Source organism: Hyaena hyaena, unplaced genomic scaffold (genome assembly GCF_003009895.1).
Source record: "Hyaena hyaena isolate Hyena2069 unplaced genomic scaffold, ASM300989v1 scaffold_823, whole genome shotgun sequence".
NCBI lineage: Eukaryota > Metazoa > Chordata > Mammalia > Carnivora > Hyaenidae > Hyaena > Hyaena hyaena.
Window position 1 is genome coordinate 688045 of NW_024081456.1, and position 16174 is coordinate 704218.

General features: G+C 68.6%; 1 protein-coding gene across 2 annotated transcripts in view; it reads right to left on the bottom strand.

Annotated features, from left to right (window-relative positions):
• The window catches only part of KCNT1 (potassium sodium-activated channel subfamily T member 1), a 47829-nt gene that overhangs the window by 1324 nt on the left and 30331 nt on the right, over positions 1 to 16174 (bottom strand). Inside the window, exons 12-30 of one of the 2 annotated variants that reach the window (XM_039219645.1) lie at positions 14260 to 14424; positions 13980 to 14116; positions 12829 to 12892; positions 12637 to 12745; positions 11992 to 12100; positions 11450 to 11599; positions 11044 to 11282; positions 10650 to 10881; positions 9676 to 9781; positions 7468 to 7640; positions 7170 to 7241; positions 6815 to 6949; positions 6483 to 6594; positions 4302 to 4403; positions 3936 to 4019; positions 3724 to 3852; positions 3396 to 3416; positions 2517 to 2838; positions 1344 to 1406 (exon numbers count right to left, since the gene is read on the bottom strand). In XM_039219645.1, coding sequence (XP_039075576.1) covers positions 1344 to 1406; positions 2517 to 2838; positions 3396 to 3416; positions 3724 to 3852; positions 3936 to 4019; positions 4302 to 4403; positions 6483 to 6594; positions 6815 to 6949; positions 7170 to 7241; positions 7468 to 7640; positions 9676 to 9781; positions 10650 to 10881; positions 11044 to 11282; positions 11450 to 11599; positions 11992 to 12100; positions 12637 to 12745; positions 12829 to 12892; positions 13980 to 14116; positions 14260 to 14424 — 2524 coding nt within the window. The remainder of the gene's footprint in view (positions 1 to 1343; positions 1407 to 2516; positions 2839 to 3395; positions 3417 to 3723; positions 3853 to 3935; positions 4020 to 4301; positions 4404 to 6482; positions 6595 to 6814; positions 6950 to 7169; positions 7242 to 7467; positions 7641 to 9675; positions 9782 to 10649; positions 10882 to 11043; positions 11283 to 11449; positions 11600 to 11991; positions 12101 to 12636; positions 12746 to 12828; positions 12893 to 13979; positions 14117 to 14259; positions 14425 to 16174) is intronic. The other variant, XM_039219646.1, reaches the window with a different exon arrangement.

Here is a 16174-nt window from a genome sequence, read left to right on the forward strand (position 1 = left end):
CTTCCCGATGGGTGCATTCGTGCCCCATGGGACCCTCTGCACTCGGCCTGGGGCCCCGCTGCTCCCCCAGGGGGAAGCAGGGGTGGGAGGTGGTCAGTCACGGGCCCTGGTTTCCCCAGAACAGGTCAGCTTGGTGGGGAGGCAGGGGACTGATGGTGGCTCTCCTGGCAAACGAGCAAAGGCAGGGTCACCTCCCTGCTCCATCCTCGCACCCCCTCCCCCCCAACCCTGCAAACCAGGTGCTTCCACTCTGCCCCCAACCTCGGCTTCTGACTCCTGGCCCTGCCCTGGGGTCCGCACCTCACCAAGCCTGCACGCTCCCTCCAGGGCAGCCGGTGAGCAAGGGCTGAGGGCACACAGCTGCGTCCAGCAGGTTAGTGACGACGCCCTCTGTGTGGAGGGGGACCACCCTGCAGCCCTGGCTAAAGGGGCCCCCTCGCCTCCGGTGTTTCGTCCTGCCCCGGGCACCTCTCTGCGACCACACATGGGCAGGGCCTCCGTAACCACCACCAAGTTCTGGTGACCCCCGCGGTGAGGCCACCCTGGCCTGGGAGCCTCCTCGGAAAACGACCACAGCTGGGAGCCGTTTGTGGAAGCCGCGGCCCCGGGACCCGTGCCCGCGGGGCTGCAGACCTCAAGGTTTGCACTGCGGGGCCTGGATGTGTCCCCTTGGGGTCAGCCCTGTATGGAGGGGCCGCCCCAAGGCGCCAGGGCATGTGGGCCCCGAGGCTTCCCTGGGGCGCGTGGGCCCCCTTCCGGGAAGAAAGAGGTCCTGGCAGCGGGGCTGGTGGCCCGGACTCTGCTCTGACTTCTGTTGGGGCCTCGGGGCTGCTCTGGGGGCTGCGGGGTGACCTCTGGGAAGAAACCTGAGGCCCTGGATGAGAACTGGCGCCACACCAGCTTTGCCTCAATTGGAGAGTGAGACCCCGTCCTGAAGCCCCCGCTGGCGTGTGGGGGTCACCTGTCCACTGGCCCAGACCTCAGCAGGCCCCGCCGCACTCGGGGTTGGGACCCCGGCCTGGAACTGTCTGGACGCTTCCCCAGAGCGGAGTGGGCTCAGGGCCCCAGGGCATCGGGGCAGCTGCGGGGCGGTAGCCACCAGTGTGTGGGGACAGACGCGGACAGCAGAGCTTCCTGAACTAACGGGTGAGCATGGGGGGAGCAGCGGCCGCCAGGCGCCACACACCCCGCGGGCTTCCTGGGGACAGTCCCGTCCTCCACACATGGAGGAGGGGGGGCTGTCAGGGGCCCCGAGGCGGGCCCACCTGGGACCCTCTCCTGTCCTGTCCACCTGCGTGGGGGGTGGCACTGGGCTGCCCCCAGTGTGGCCGGAGCAGAATTACCTTGCAAATATCCCAGGTTTACCCGATTCATGACATCACTGGCTGTTAAATTTGCTACATCCTCTACGGAACACACAGGAAGAGGGACAGACAGAAACAGAGAGAGAGAGAGGTCAGCAAGCAGTGCGCGGCGGCCGCACAGCGGGGTGGGACAGACAGGCAGCGGCACACGGGAGGCCGTGCACACCGGCACCCGCCGGCCCAGCCGCCCGGGAAGCAAGGCCATCGTCACCAGCAAGGCAGGTCCGCTCTGCCAGGCTCTGGGGTCAGCGGGCTGGGGTCGCCGGCCGTGGGGCCCAGTGCACACCGAGTGCCCTGCCCGGAGCCTTGGCCTCAGGGCCCAGGCAAAGGGCTGGCAGCACCGGGCCAGGCAGGGACACTGAGGGGTGAGGGTGACTCATGCAGCTTCGGCGTGGCAGGCGTGGGTCGCCAGACTCTAGCCTCTGATCCTGCTTGGTGGGGGGGGGGCTCTAGGGTCCCTGTCCCAGGCCACATGGCAGGAGGCGGGAGGGGGGAGAGCGGGCGCCCGCTGGGGGACGGGCGGAGTCCCGGGGACGGAGCCCAGTGCAGGCCGTGGGCACAGACAGGCAGCGGCGGGAGCGGGGCCCCCCCTCAGCCCCGCCAACAGGCAGCCTCTGCAGGGAGAGGAGCTCCGGGCCTGCCCGTGGTCAAGGTCGTGAGCTTCTCCCCAGAAGAAGCTCCAGAGAGAAGGGGGCGGCCAGGATCTGCCGACAGAGACAACGCCTGGGGTCGTGTTGCCAAGCAGCGCAAGCGGGCGGCCGCGGTGTCCGCTGTGGCCCACGGAGGGCGTCCTGGCACTGGGCCACTCGCCCGGGGCGCCCTCATGTGCCCCCTACGCTCTGGCTGCTGGGAAAGCCCTGGAGGGGCGGCCGGGGTCTCCCCGTTCTCCACGAGAGCACAGTGCACCCCTGCGTGTCTGATCCCAGAGGCGGCTGGTCCGTCCCCCAGCAGGGCCCTGCCTGCCCCTACGCCCGCAGCCACCGCTTCCGGTCCTGCGTGCCGGGCTGTCGGCTCCAGTCCCTGGGGAAACCGAGGCCCCAGAGCAGCAAGGGGGAGCGCTCCTCGCACCGGAGGGGCTCCTCCCATGGGCCCCATGGGCCCCCCAGCCGTGCTGCCCCAGCCCCCCTGGCGGGCGGGCGGCCGGGCCCTTACCGTAGCCGGTGGTGGGCAGCCCGAGGTGCTTCATGCGGTTCTTGACGAGCTCGGAGAGCTCCTGGCGCTCGGAGCGCCGGTACAGGCTGAGCCGCTGCTGGCTGGCCCACTCGGCGGCCGCCGCCCTCCCCGCGGGCTTGGGGCCCTTGCGGCTCAGCCTCCGGGCCCACGGCAGGCTCTTGCGCCGCAGCAGCGGGTGCTCCGCGGGGTCCCCGCCGACCGAGTGGCGGCCGTGGGTGCTGCCGCCGCCCGCCTGCGCGCCCCAGGGCCCCCTCGCGTCCTGTGTGTCCGGGGCGTCCTCCACGCTCACTGAGATCTGGGACTGGCCGAGGCGGGAAGGTGAGGGCTGGGCCGGGGAGGGGGAGGCCCCCAGGGCCCAGGCCCTCCTCCTGAGCCCCCAAACTGCCAGCCTCCAGGTCTGTCCGGGTTTGCTGGGTGGAGGAGGGCAACTCCCTCAAGCTCTCTGGGCCCTTGTTTCCGTGGCTCCCCACTGGGCCCAGCGTGGCCTGATTTTGCCACGGAGGACTTGCCCTGTTTGTGCCTCCACCTTCCCATCTCGGGGGGGTGGGCGGGGAGGGTGCAGACAGCACCCCGGAGGGGCTGGGGGCATGGAGGCTGGGCCAGACCAGCAGGGAGGGGCCACAGCAGGACATGCAGACAGCTCGTGGGCTTCCCTCTCCGGGCCTCAGTTTCCCCTCGTGTACGGGAGGGGTGATCCCATGCGCCCTGAGCTGCACCTTGGCCCCGCGTCCTGGGGACTCCCTGACGCTGCCCTTGCCCAGAGCCAGGGCCCTGTGCCCCCCAGACTTGGGGTGGGGGGCCCCGGGGAGGGTGGTACACATGTCAGCACCTTGATGTGAAGCCTGAGAGGCCACTCACCTGGGCTCTGAGGTCATGCGGCTGCAAAGGAAACGGGGGGGCAGCCTGGGTGCCCGTGGGCGCTTCTGCCCCTGCCCCCGACCCCAACACTGCCTGAGCCCCCCGCGGGCTCGGGACCAGCGCGCCAGGCTGCCTCCTCCTCCAGCCTCCCCCGTCCCACCCGGGGGCCGCAGCCACCCAGCCACGCACGGCGCCACGGGAACTGGACGCCAGAAGGGCCCGACAGCAAAGGCCTGGACCCCCAGAGTTCAGTGTGGGAGGGGCACGAATACACAGCCTGGGGGCTGCTGCCCGCAAGTCCCCTGTCGGGAGCATGCCCGCCCCGAACCTCCGAGCCGGAGAAGACGTGGCACTGGGTCCTGTAGATGCCGATGGGGATCTCGGCGGTGGAGGAGCACAGCTTCTGGAAGAGGCGCCCGTACGTGCGGATCCACAGGTCCTCCTCCGTGATCTTCATCTGCAGCGAGTGGCCGTCTGAGCGGGGAGCCGGCCGCGGGGCCCCCGAGAGTGGCGTGCCCGCCCGCCCCGCCGGTCACTCACGGAGCAGAGGTAGCCGGAGCCGGGCGTGGTGTCGAGGCCCAGCAGCAGCCTGGTGATGGAGATCATGTAGTCCTTCACGAAGGACTGGCCGGACAGGGAGGCCGCAGTGAGGCCGGGCACCCCGGGGACACGCCGGGCGCCCTCAGCCTCCCGCGGGCGAGCCTCTCCCGGCCACCGCAGTCCACTTGGTCCAAAGGGATTAGAAGCCCAGAGGCTGCCTGGAGCGGAGCCCAGGGCGGCGCCCTTCTGGGAGAAGACTCGGACAAGACCCAGGGAGGGGCGCTCGGGACAGGGACTCCATCCGGAGACGGAGAGAAGGCTCCCGCTGGGCGCTCTGCGGCCTCCCTGCCTCCCGGCCCCGCTGACCTGGTAAAGCAGCGTGTCCAACATACTGATGCTGAAGACGCGGCCCGCGGCGAAGGGCAGGCGGAACATGAAGGCCAGGTTGGAGCCGTTCTCCCGTTCCCTCTGTGGGAGAGGGGGGTCAGGGGCGCGCCTGCGCAGGTGTGTGTGCCGCAGTGCCCGGCCGCCTACCCCCAGCCCCGGCCGCACGCGAGGCCCCGCAGGGCTCGGCTCTGGCCACCCAGACTTGGAACTGATCTTAGTCATCTTGTCACTGGGCTTGTGCTCGTAAGTGAGGTCGGACGGGCGGTGGAACCATGGAGATGCCCGCCGCCCGGTCCCTGTGCGTCGTGACGACTTTCCCGTGGCTGTGAGTCCTGTTCCGTGTCTAGGAGCTGACTGCGTCCCTCTGTGTGCCCCGCCTTCTCCCCCGCAGCCAGCAGCGCACCCGCCAACCTCTGATCCTCCCCTCCCCCCCGCGAGGTCCCCGGTGAGGCCCCTGGGCCCACTCGGCCCACACGGGACCGTCTGCCGTCTGGAAGGTCCCGCGGCGTCCCCTGCACCCCCGCCAGGCCCTGGCAGGTAGGACGTGGACGTGTCCGGGACCATTATTCCCGGCACCTGAGGTCCGTCCGCACCCGACAGCTGAGAGACCCCCTCCTTCCCACGGGGACCAGACTTGCTTCGGAGGCAGAAGGCAGCAAGGGACCCAGAGGCCAAGGGCAAGGGCGTGGAGCCGCCTGGAGGCGGTTCTGGCCAAGGCGCCCTGTCTGGTGACGCGAGCCACGTGGGTGTTTGGGTGCTCAAGGCGCGTCACCGGGGCGAGCGGCGGAACCCTCGAGCCGTTCCAGATGTCATTTCCTCCACCCCAAGCAGCACTGCTGAGCCCCGGAGAGCTCGGAGGGGCGGGGGAAGCATGGCGCTACGGCGCCTTTAACAGGACCCCGAGGAGAAACACTGTCAGGTGCTGGCCTGCGTCACTGTTACAAACGTTTCCTTCAACGCTCCTTGAAGTGGCAGACACCCACACTTTTATAAAAGTCAGTTCCGTTAGCTCTTCAAAGAAATGCACTCGGTGCCCCTGTGGGTTGAAGTCGCCACCAGACCGTCTGGGCGTCCCGGGCGTCCGGATGAGGCCTCTGTGGCCTCGGGCCCAGCACCCACAGGGGCAGGCGTGATGGGGGCTCCGCCAGCTCTGACGGGTGGCTCAGCCAGCGCCGCGGGGACCTCAGGCCTCATTAGCTCGGAGCTGCCTCTCAAGGCACCTCCTGGGGCCACAGCAGGCTCACTGTCCTGAGCCCGACAGGGCGCCCCTGCCCCTGGGGGCCATGCTGTGCAGTTAGGAGGGGCGGCTGGGGCGGGGGAGTCACCGCAGGAGGAGGGGGGAGGGGCGCTGGGCGCACGGCTGCTGGCCGGCCCACCTGGAGCCTGACCCCGAGCTGGTCAGTCACCCCCGGCCATGCTCGGTCAGACCGAATTCCCAGGTCCTGAGGATCCCCCCCGCCCTCCACCGCCCGGACCCAGGAAGGCCGCCCTAGGCCGCGGCGGGGGCTCCTCCTCCTGCCCGGCTCCCGTGGCCCCCCCTGACACGTGGGTTTGGAGTGACAAGTTCGTCCCTTGTCTGGCGTGGACGGCAGCTCCGGGCCTGCACGGAGGGCCTGCCGCTCCCGGTCCCCTCCACAGCAGTCACCTGCTCCCTGCTCTGCCTCGTGGGGGGGGCAGCTGTGCCTGGGGGGGCAGCCTGTGTGGTACCGTCACCTTACAGTCATGCTGCCACCTGCCCGGGCAGGGGCGGGTCAGCAAATACACCGCAGGGTCCCTGTCCCTGGGGGCTGGTCCCTGGGCCCGGAGCGCCGCCCCAAGGCCAGCTGATGCGCCTCCCGGAGCCCCGAGGAGCCAAAGGCGCATCCCCACTCTGGCAGCACTGTGTGTGTGACCTGAGGCAGGTCCCCCCTCGCTGAGACTGGTCATGTTCCCGGCGTGGGCACAGGAAACGGGCACTGTGTGTCCCTGTGTTGGTGTTTATGGACGTGACAGGCAGCCTCGGCCCCAGGCCCGGACCCTGCCTTCAGGGCACGACGTGGGCTTCTGGCCAAGGACGCTGAAGGCTCCTGGTGACACCGGAGCCTCGAGGCCCCCCGCCCACTCCCTCTGGGCTCTGACAGCAGGTCAAGCAGGGAGGGAGGTCAGGTGGGGGCCCCTTACCTTTTCCAACTTGGAAAGAGCCAGAGAGTAGCTGTCCTTCGCGCGGAACTGCATGAACCGCATGTTGGAAGGGTGGGTGAGCTCCGTGGTGATGCTCAGGCTGGGGAAGAGCCTGGGGGGGGCGGCGAGGGCTCAGGTTGGGGTCCCTGGGCACAGGTGGGGGGAGGGGCTCGGAGAGGTGTCTCCCGTGGTCATGGAATGGGAGGAGGCGGCTCAGGGTGGGGTCCTTGGTTGCAGATGGGGGGAGGGGGCTGAGGGAGGGGTCCGTGGTCACGGAGGCAGTGACGGCCGGGCCCCCCGATGGCTGGGGCTCCGGCCTGCCCGCCCCTCACCGGAACATGGTCTGCACGTTGACGATGGTCTTGGCGTCGGCCATGTAGTCTTCCTCTGCGCTCATGGTGCTCTCCTTGTCCACCACCACCAGGTTGTCCGCGTAGATGATGCCGCACTGCAGCAGGCTGTCCAGGCTGGGGGTGTGGGGGGGAGCCGTGTGGCCGGGAGTCCCTCGGGGCCAGCTCGAAGGTCCCGGGAGCTCCCTTTGGGTGCCCTCCTTCCCCCTCCACGGGGGTGGTCTTCAACCGCAAGGGCCCCCCTGCGCCCAGGGAGCGGGAGACTTGGGAGGAGGGGGAGGGGCTTCTGCTAAGAACGGGGCGGTGCCCTGGGCTCAGCAAGGAGGTGGCGCCTTACTTGTCCACGGAGCCCTCCATGTAGTAGACCATGGGGAAGCAGCAGATGGCTTCCAGGAAGTGGTGGTCGGGCCTGTGGGGGGGAGCAGGCCCTGGGGCCGCCATCCTGCCGGGCTGTGTGCCCCCCATGTCCCCCCGAAGCCCCCCAGGCTCGCAGCACATCAGACAACAGGGCTGCTCTTTATTTTACCCGAGGGAAAACGGCAGCCCCAGGGGGGACTTGCCCGGGTCCCACACTGAGCCCTGGGGGTAGAGGTGCTGGGGCGGGGGAAGGGGGGGCGGGGCGGGGCCGGGCGCACTTGTTGTCCAGGAGCAGCACGATGGGGTTGAGCTCCCTGCGGGGCCTGTAGTAGGCGCGCAGTGGAACGATGAAGTTGTACAGCCCGTTGCCCGCCGTCTCCGCCGAGACGATGATCAGCTTGTTCTTGAAGCCGTAGGCCTTGGCATCTTCGTAGCTGTTGTGTTTGCAGCCCTGCGGGGGTGCGGGAGGGGGGCCTGGGTAGGCGTTGTCCTTGCAAATAGAGCCACTGGCCACCGGTGTCCGCGCCCGCAAGAACCGGTTCGAAGGGATCGAGGGAGCAGGCTGCGGGGACATGGGGAGGGTCCGCGGAACTGAGGACTGGGGGGCGTGGGCCTCAGGGCTTCTCGTGGGTGAGCAGACCGCCGGGCCTGCACTCGACGGCAAGTGTGGGAGCCCCCGAACCCCTGCCACCTCTTGACTCCACATCTGCACGAGGGGGCCACTGTGGTGACGCCGGGCTCTCCTGGGGACCCCCTCACCGAACGGCAGTCAGCCACCGGCCCCATCCTCACCGCCTGGCAGATGCGTCCGCCCCTCGTGGCTGCCCCCATCAGACCGTTCAGGGGCAGAGCGGAAGCTGGGGCTCCGGGCGGGGGGACAGTCTCCTCGGGAAAGGGAGGGAGGTGTCGTGGGGACCTGCTTCTTAGCAGAGATCTGTGCCATGTACATGTGTGTGCATACGTGTGCACATGCACTACGTGTAATGCGTGTACATGCCTACATGTGAATGTGCATTTACATGCAGTGTGTGCACGCACCTTCACATGTAGTGTGTATGCATACGTGTGCGCGTGTGTACATGTATGTGCGCACACATGTACGCATGCACATATGTATAGTGCACACGTACATGTTTGAGGGTACAGGCGTATGTGTGCATACACGTGTAGGTGTGCGCCTGTGTAGCGTGCGTGTGCACACGTGTCTGCATGTGCACACGTGTCTGCATGTATAGCACACACATGTATACATGTATGCATATGAGCGTGCACGCGTGTAGTGTGTGCAGGTGTGTGCAAGTATGCATGTGCGTAGGTGCGCACCGATGCCTAGTGTGCACATACATGGGCACATACGAGTGTTCACGCACGCACGCATGTCGGCTGCACATATGTGCAATGCGTGCACATGTACACATATGTGCGTGTGTACATTAGTGTGCACATGTGTAGTGTGCGCACATGCATATGTGAGTGTACACGTACGTGTGGTGCACATGCTGTGCATGAGTGTGCGCACGTGTGCGTGAGTGAACACACGTGTAATGTGCATGTGCGTACGTGCACGTGTGTGTCTGTGTCTACACGTGCGCTCTCTAGCTCCGTCCACTGAGGCCGGGTGCAGTGACACCCAGGCCCCGCCCCCAGATCTCGGTTTCCCAGCCTCATTTCCCCGGGGCAGAGGGTGGTTGCAGGACGGGGGCAGGGCGGGTGCAGAGGGGGAGGGGCATCGCGGGTCCCAAAGCAGAGCGGTGTTCGGAGGACGGCAAGGACCCGGCCGCCTGAGGGGCTCCACCGGCTAAAGGGCAAAGTCTGAGGCTCAAAATCAGTGACGCTCGGCAGCGGACGGTACCGCCGCCACGGTCAGTGCGGTTGGAACCCGAGCCCGGCGGGCATCTGCGATCCGCGTCCACACGGAAGGGGCGCGGAGACGTGACGCACGGGCGAAGGGCACCCCTCCCGCCGCGTCTCCGCACACCTTCCCACGAATGAGTCACTAACCACACAGGCAAAGATGGAGGAGCCCCTGTAGCACGTGATCAACACCAGCGCCCCAGGGGTGCGGCGAACGGGCATCTGGGGCCTCCAAGGCTGTGCGTCACCTTCCGAGATCTGGCCCCAGATGCACCTGCGGCGCCTTCTCACAAGAACACTCGTGGGCCCCCGCCCACGGGAGACACGCAGGGGCATGGGGAGGGGGCGCCCCGCTCTCGGGAGACACGCAGGGGCGTGGGGAGGGGGCGCCCCGGTCTCGGGAGACACGCAGGGGCGTGGGGAGGGGGCGCCCCGGTCTCGGGAGACACGCAGGGGTGTGGGGAGGGGGCGCCCCGGTCTCGGGTGGTTCGGGAACATACGCCTCTAAGGCGGAAGCACCGTCGTGCAGGACCAGAGCGAACACGGGCAGAGGCCCAGGATTCCCTTCTTGGGCCGCGGCTTCGCCGTAAGTTTGGGGTCACGTCCCACCGCGCGGCAGGGAGGTGACCCACCTTGTCCAGCCGCAGGCAGCAGAAAGGGGCCTTCACAGGCAGAAGGTGGCACAGAGTGGGCGAGCTGCCGATGTAGGGCGAGTTGGGCGGGTAGCCCTTCACGTACCTGGTGTGCGGGGGGGACAGGAGCCCTCAGCGTGGCCCCCGGCCGCCCGGAGGACGTGGTCCTGGACCTGCCCCCCCACGGGACGGCCCCGCCCCCTGCCCAAGCCCCAGAGCAGGCAGGGCCGCGCTCCAGGCGGCCACACGGAGGCGCCAGGCCCCGCGGACTCATCTGTGCCAGGGCACGGCCCTTCCCCTGGGGGCTGAGGCCTGGCCCACACAACACACACGTGGACACACGCACGAGTTACACGGGCCTGGAAACCATGGGCAAAACCCTGAGGGGCTCTGATGGCCGGCCCTGCGCCCCCCGCAGCCTCCCGCACCCCGGCCGGCGGGCAGACGCCAGACCAGTCTCCCCAGCAGTGCCCAGTGCACGCCACACGGGGGCGGCCTCCCGGCCACAGCCCGGCCCCAGCAGCGTGGGGAAGGGATGGCCTCAGAGGCCAGCCCCGCCCCGGCCCCCCGGTGTCCAGCAGCCCCGGGCGGTCCGCCTGGATCTCAGAGCTGGTCCCTCAGGGCCACAGCCCAGGAGGGCGGCGGTCAGAGCCTCCCTGGACCAGCGCAGGCTCCTGGCCGTGGCCCTGTTGTGAGGGCGCCGCCCCGAGGCCAAATGGCTGAGAAGCGCCGAGGACAGACTGGGGCAGTGGGCAGCCCTGGGCCCAAACCCAGGGCAGGATGGCGGCTCAGGACGGGCCAGGGGCGTCCGGGCCCGGACGGCGCCGCACCAGGGGCCCCCCCACCCGAGGTCCACAGGCCACGCTCGGGACAGCCGGCCCCTGCCAAGCACGGTATGGTGGCCCGGGGCGCAAGCCGGGGCCGTTTCCCTCCCCCTCCCGTCGAGAGCGCCCGTGCTGGCGGGCGGCACTCACTCCACGGCGGACAGCCCCTCGTCCTCGGACGGCGTCGTCTCGTCCTCCGACGGGTCGCTCAGCAGGTCGCAGGGCAGCAGGGCCGAGCTGTCGGCCAGCTCCAGCACGGGCGCGATGCTGGGCCGCCGGCTGCCCGAGCCGTTCTCCGTGGGCAGCGCTAGCTTGCCGCCCCCGCCCCCGCCGCCCCGCGCCGGCCGGCACTCCGCGTTCTGGAGGTCCATGGCCACTGTCCCTGGAACAGAGCGGTGGGCTTGGCCGGCGGCCCCTCCCCAGGCCCTCCTGTGCGCGGCTGGTTCCCGGGTCAGGGGTGGACAGAGGCTCACGGGGGCCCCCGGCGTGGAGTCGGGTCAGGCCCGCCCGCCCAGCCCCGCCCCTGCCCGCCCGCCCGCCTCACCCATGGAGGCCACGATGCTGTGCACCGGCAGGCGGCTGGACCCCTCGTACAGGCCCCGCCCCGAGAAGCCCTTCTTTTTCTGCTTCTCCTCCTGCTTGAAGATGAAGGCCGAGTTCTCCTCCTTGGTGATGTTGATGTAGAAGCACGTGTCGCAGGCGGCCAGGATGTGCCGCGGCCCCGGGTTGAGCAGGATGCTCTTGTTGTCCTCGCGCTTCAGCCCAATGAGGCACACGCCGTACCTGGGGGGCGGGGCGGCTGGAGGGGGCAGGGCCCAAGCCCCCAGGAGCCTCAGAGGACAGGCGCAGAGGCTGGTCCCCCCCAGGGCCCCTGGCCACCCGCCCAGCCACCCGCCTGTCCCCGTGCCCCCCCAGGGCCTCCCCCCAACCCCGCCGGCGCCCGGCCGTACTTCTTGTGTGCGTGGAAGGCGGCGTAGGTGAAGCTCTTGCCCTCGTACTCCCGGAAGAACTTGCTGTCCGCCATGCGCACGTGGTACACCTCGTTGCCAGAGCATCGTCCGTACATGCGCTGCCACTGCTCCGGGGACTCCTGGCCTTCCCTGGGGTCCAGCAGCCGGAGTCACCTGCTTTGACCCCTGACCCCTCCCCCCATGGCTGGGCTTCCTGAGAGGACCCGCCCTGGGGCCCCAGCCTGGTCTGCCCCAGGGCGGCCCCTGGCCTCCGATACTGCCCGATCCGCACCCCGCCCCCCGCCCGGCTGTGGTGAACCAAATGCACTTTCTCCCGCAAACCAAGCCCCACCAGCCCTTGTCACTGTGTCCTAGGCCCAGGGCTCTCCAGGCACCCCCCACCTGGGTCCCTGCCTGCAATTCCCGGCAGCCCCCTGGCCGCTCCCCGCTCAGGCCCCCCCCCCCACTTGGCTGCTCTGACCCTCCCTGGGCTCGCCTACCTTCCCGGGCGCCCTTCCCGTGTCCCCTTCCCCAGCACTCACTGGCCACGGGACGTGTGCACCAGCAGGGTGATGAGAGTGGACGTGGCCGGACAGATGCAGTTGAGGGCCAGCATGGCGTACTTGCACTCTTCCTCACACACCACGTGGTCTGCAGCAGGAGGGGCCAGGTCGCCGCCCGGGCCTGGCTGCCCCCACAGCAGGCACCCCACCGCCCGGTGCCCTGCCCCCCGCATCTTGTCTGTCCCAGCACTTCTGTGCTTGACTCCCAGCTTGGTGAGAACAGGGCTGGGCGGGGCCTGCGCCCCCGCGCCCCCCCCCCCCGCCCCGGAGCCTTGCTGGAGCACGCGCACCTGCCCCCCCCGGAGGCTGGCTCGGGGCCTGCGCACCCGCCCCCCACTCTCGCCCCCGGGAGCCTGGCTCGGGGCGCACCTGCCCCCCCCCCCCACGGCTGGAGCATGCGCACAGAGGTGCTTAGCAGATGCACCAGCGCTGGGCTCCTGCCTCCTCTGGTCCCGGGGCCCCAGGTGCCGGACTGTCGTCTCGAGCAGCTAGACTTACATGGGTCCCACGGCCCCCCACCCCGGGGTGAGGACACTCATGTGCCTCCTGCCACGCCCCTGCAGGCTGCAGCCCCCACTCAAGGTGCACACCCACCCGGGTGCACACCCACAGCACCCAACGAACCTGCGAATTTGACATGAAACTTGTTCTCGGGCTTAAGGATCTGGACGTACAGGGGGCAGTTGGGTGCAAAGTCCTTCACGGCCCAGGCGCGCAGGATGGTCTGGTGGTCCTGGGAGGGGTGTGGGGGCGGGGCTAGTGCTAAGGGGCGGCAGCAGGGGGGGGGCTCTGCCCCAGGCGCCCCCCCCCACTCACCGCCGCCGTGCGGTCCACCTCGTTGCGGCTGCTGAGGATGAAGCAGGCTTCCCCATTGTCCATCCTGCAAAGCGCCAGGCCTGAGCGCTGCCTCGGCCGCCAGGGCCGCCAGGGGCGCAGGGCAGCGGCTGGAAGCACGGGACCCGTCGAGACCCCACCTCACTCCGTGCGTATGGGCTGGTCTCGGGGCACTGAGCAGTTCGTGGGGGGCACGCCCTCTGTGACCCCATTAGGCCACGCTGGGCTGGGGCAGTTGGTGGGGAAGATGCTAGACCCTGCCCGCTGGCTGGCCTGTCCCTCCCCGGGTCTGGGACCCTGGACGGCCAGTTCTGGTCCCCTCTCTCAGCTGGACAGCCCCGGGCTGCAGCAGGGGCACCGAGAAGCGGCTCACTCCCCCCGGGGCAGGGGGCCTGGACCCTCCCCACCCCCCTCCTGCCCGGGCTTATCGCCTGCCCCCGCCGGGCCTCCCCTTGGCCTGAGCTGGTGCTGGGGCACAGGGGAGATAGGGGGGCCCCAGGCTCAGGGCGTGGGCAAGTAGACGCCCTTGGTGTCCGGTCTCCTGCTTCCCCACGGCCTGTACCACCCACATTCCATCAAAAAGGAAGAGGAGAGGGGCGCCCGGGTGGCTTAGTCGGTTGGGCGTCCGACTTTCGCTCAGGTCATGATCTCGCGGTTCGTGGGTTCGGGCCCCGCGTCGGGCTCTGTGCTGACTGCCAGCTCAGAGCCTGGAGCCTGTTTCAGTCTGTCACTCCCTCTCTCTCTGACCCTCCCCTGCTCACGCTCTCTCTCTCATAGAAATAAATTTTTAAAAAAATATTTAAAAAAAAAAAAGAAGAGGAGAAGCTTCTGGAATGGTGATGTGATGGGGGGAGTCTCCTGGGGTGTCCCAGAACATGCACTGGCACATTTTAGAAAGTTCCATGTAACAACTCACTCTGTCAGCTCATTTTTCAAAGAAAACTGGCCTACAGCCCCTGCCTCCCCACCCTGGCTCCACGGGGAGCCACGCTGGGACCTGACTGCACCCCCAGCCGGAGCGGTGGGCGGTGGGCAGGGAGCTACAGCCCGGCCGACGGCCACGCCGCACACCCGCCTGCCCTCCCACCCCAGCCCTGCTCGGCGCCGCACCCTCACCCCCGGCTGCCGCTCACTTGGCTCGCATGAGGTCCTGGTCCTTGAGCGCAGAGCCCTGGAGGTAGATGACCCGCTGCGACCACAGGGGGATCTGCAGGGCCCTGCGGACCTGGGTGTCCACCTCGGTCGGGCACAGGATGACCACGTAGTAGTCCTGCGGGCGCGGCCGCGTCAGTCCGCCGCCCCTCGGCGCTCCGCCTCCCCGCCCCGTGCCGACGTGCGTGATGCGCAGCCGAGGCGGACACTCCCTCCTGCACAGGTGGGGAAACCGAGGCCCGCGGTGCCCGGCGGCCTCACCTGGAGCCGGGGGTGCGCGTAGAACTCATTCAGAAAGTCCATGAGCAGGTCGATCTTGAGCGAGCTGACGCACAGGATCACGTGCTTCTCCGTCTGGGCGCGGTGGCGGCTGTAGTTGCCGCCGGACTTCTGCCGTTCCATCCACAGGTAGACCAGCTCCTCGAACTGTGGGCGGGAGCGGGGGGCAGCCGGGGGCCTGGGCTCAGGGGGCTGTGGGGGGAGGCACCTGGGGCCCCTGGCCCCCAACACCCCAGGCCCCGTGGGGGGCCACACGGGGGCAATTGGACGCCCCAGCTCCCGGCCCAGGAGGCCAGGCCACTGTTGTCCGATGCCGAGGTCCACACCTGGACGTGGAGCTACTGAGGCGGCCTGTGGGTCGCTGTGGGCCCGCGATCCCTTTTGGAGAAACGTGAGGGCGCCTTCGGGAACTCGCAGCCGGAGTCGGAACTCCAGGCTCCAGCTTGGAAAGGGCACTTTCAGCACAAGTGGTTCCAAGCCCAGTCAAGGCCGCGGGACTCGAGGCCGCCCGCCCAGCCCACACTTCTGGGTGTGAGCCTGGAGTGCTGGGAGCCCTTTTAAATTAGGAGAGGGGCAGACAGAGGGGGCACGGTGAGGGGCCTCCCCGCAGCCTGACGCCTGTCTGCAGGTGGCAGCCAGACCCTGAAAGTCTCTGGTTCTTTCCACCCCAGCATGGAGGCCACTCACATGTTTAACAGAGCGGAGGGCCCTGTCTGGTGCGCGCCTGGCAGGCACATGTGCCGGCAGCTCACTGCAGCCAGGGAGCGCACACTAGGCTGTGGTGACGAGACCCCGTGACCCTGAACACAGGCCTGGCTGGAGGCGCCGGGTCCGGGGGGTCCCCTGTGCAGGGTGGGGGCTCTGACACGGGCACTCAGCTCGGGCCACACCAACCACAGCTGTGCTATGGGCTCTGGGCCTCGGCAGCCTCGTCCGCAAGAGGGCCTGGTGACCCGTCCCCTCCCCCCCAGGCTGAGGTGGGGACTAAACGGCCTCACTGTAAATGTTAAAAAAATTAAAAAAAACAAAAACAAAAACGGGGGCGCCTGGGTGACTCAGTCAGTTAAGCGTTTGACTTCGGCTCAGGTCATGATCTCGCGGTTCGTGGGTTCGAGCCCCGCGTCGGGCTCTGTGCTGACTGCCAGCTCAGAGCCTGGAGACTGTTTCAGTCTGTGACTCCCTCTCTCTCTGACCCTCCCCTGCTCACGCTGCCTCTCTCTGTGTCTCAGAAATAAAAACATTAAAAAAAATTTTTTTTAAATGGCCTCACTGTAGCGATTCCATTGTGTCCCTCAGACTCCCGCCCACTGGGACCTTATTCGGAAACCGGGTCTTTGCTGTAATTAGTCGAGAGGGTGGGCCCTCGGCTGCCGTCTGTTGTCCTTAAAAGAGGGCACAGGGGACCCGCGGGGAGAAGGCATGAGAAGACAGGGACGTAGCTGGAAGCCTGGGGGCCCCGGGGTGGCCGCCAGCCCGAGGCTGGGAGGGTGCAGGGAGCCGCCCTCAGGGCCTCTGGGAGGGCTGGCCTGGCTGACGCCTCCGGAGAGGGCGCATTTCTGTGGTTCTAAGCCCCAGTCTGTGTCGCCTCAGAGGCCTCCGGGCTGCCTGCTGGGAGGAGGCTCAGCGGGCGCACGGCTGTCTGCGCCGGGCTGATGGCGGGCGGGCGTAGAGGGAAGGGCGCACCGGCACTGGTCTCTTCCGGAATAACCAGGGGGCACCCGAGGGAGCTGGCTCGGCCCCAGCAGACCGTGGTCCCCATCGAGAACACACCCCCGCCCCGCGCCCCCCGGCTCCTCGCCCCCCCCGGCCTCACTGGCCCCAGAGCCCCGGCAGGCCCGCTGCGAGGCCTCGGCCGCTGCCCCTCCCGAGGGCCGCTCCGTCAGTGCCAGCCTCCGGC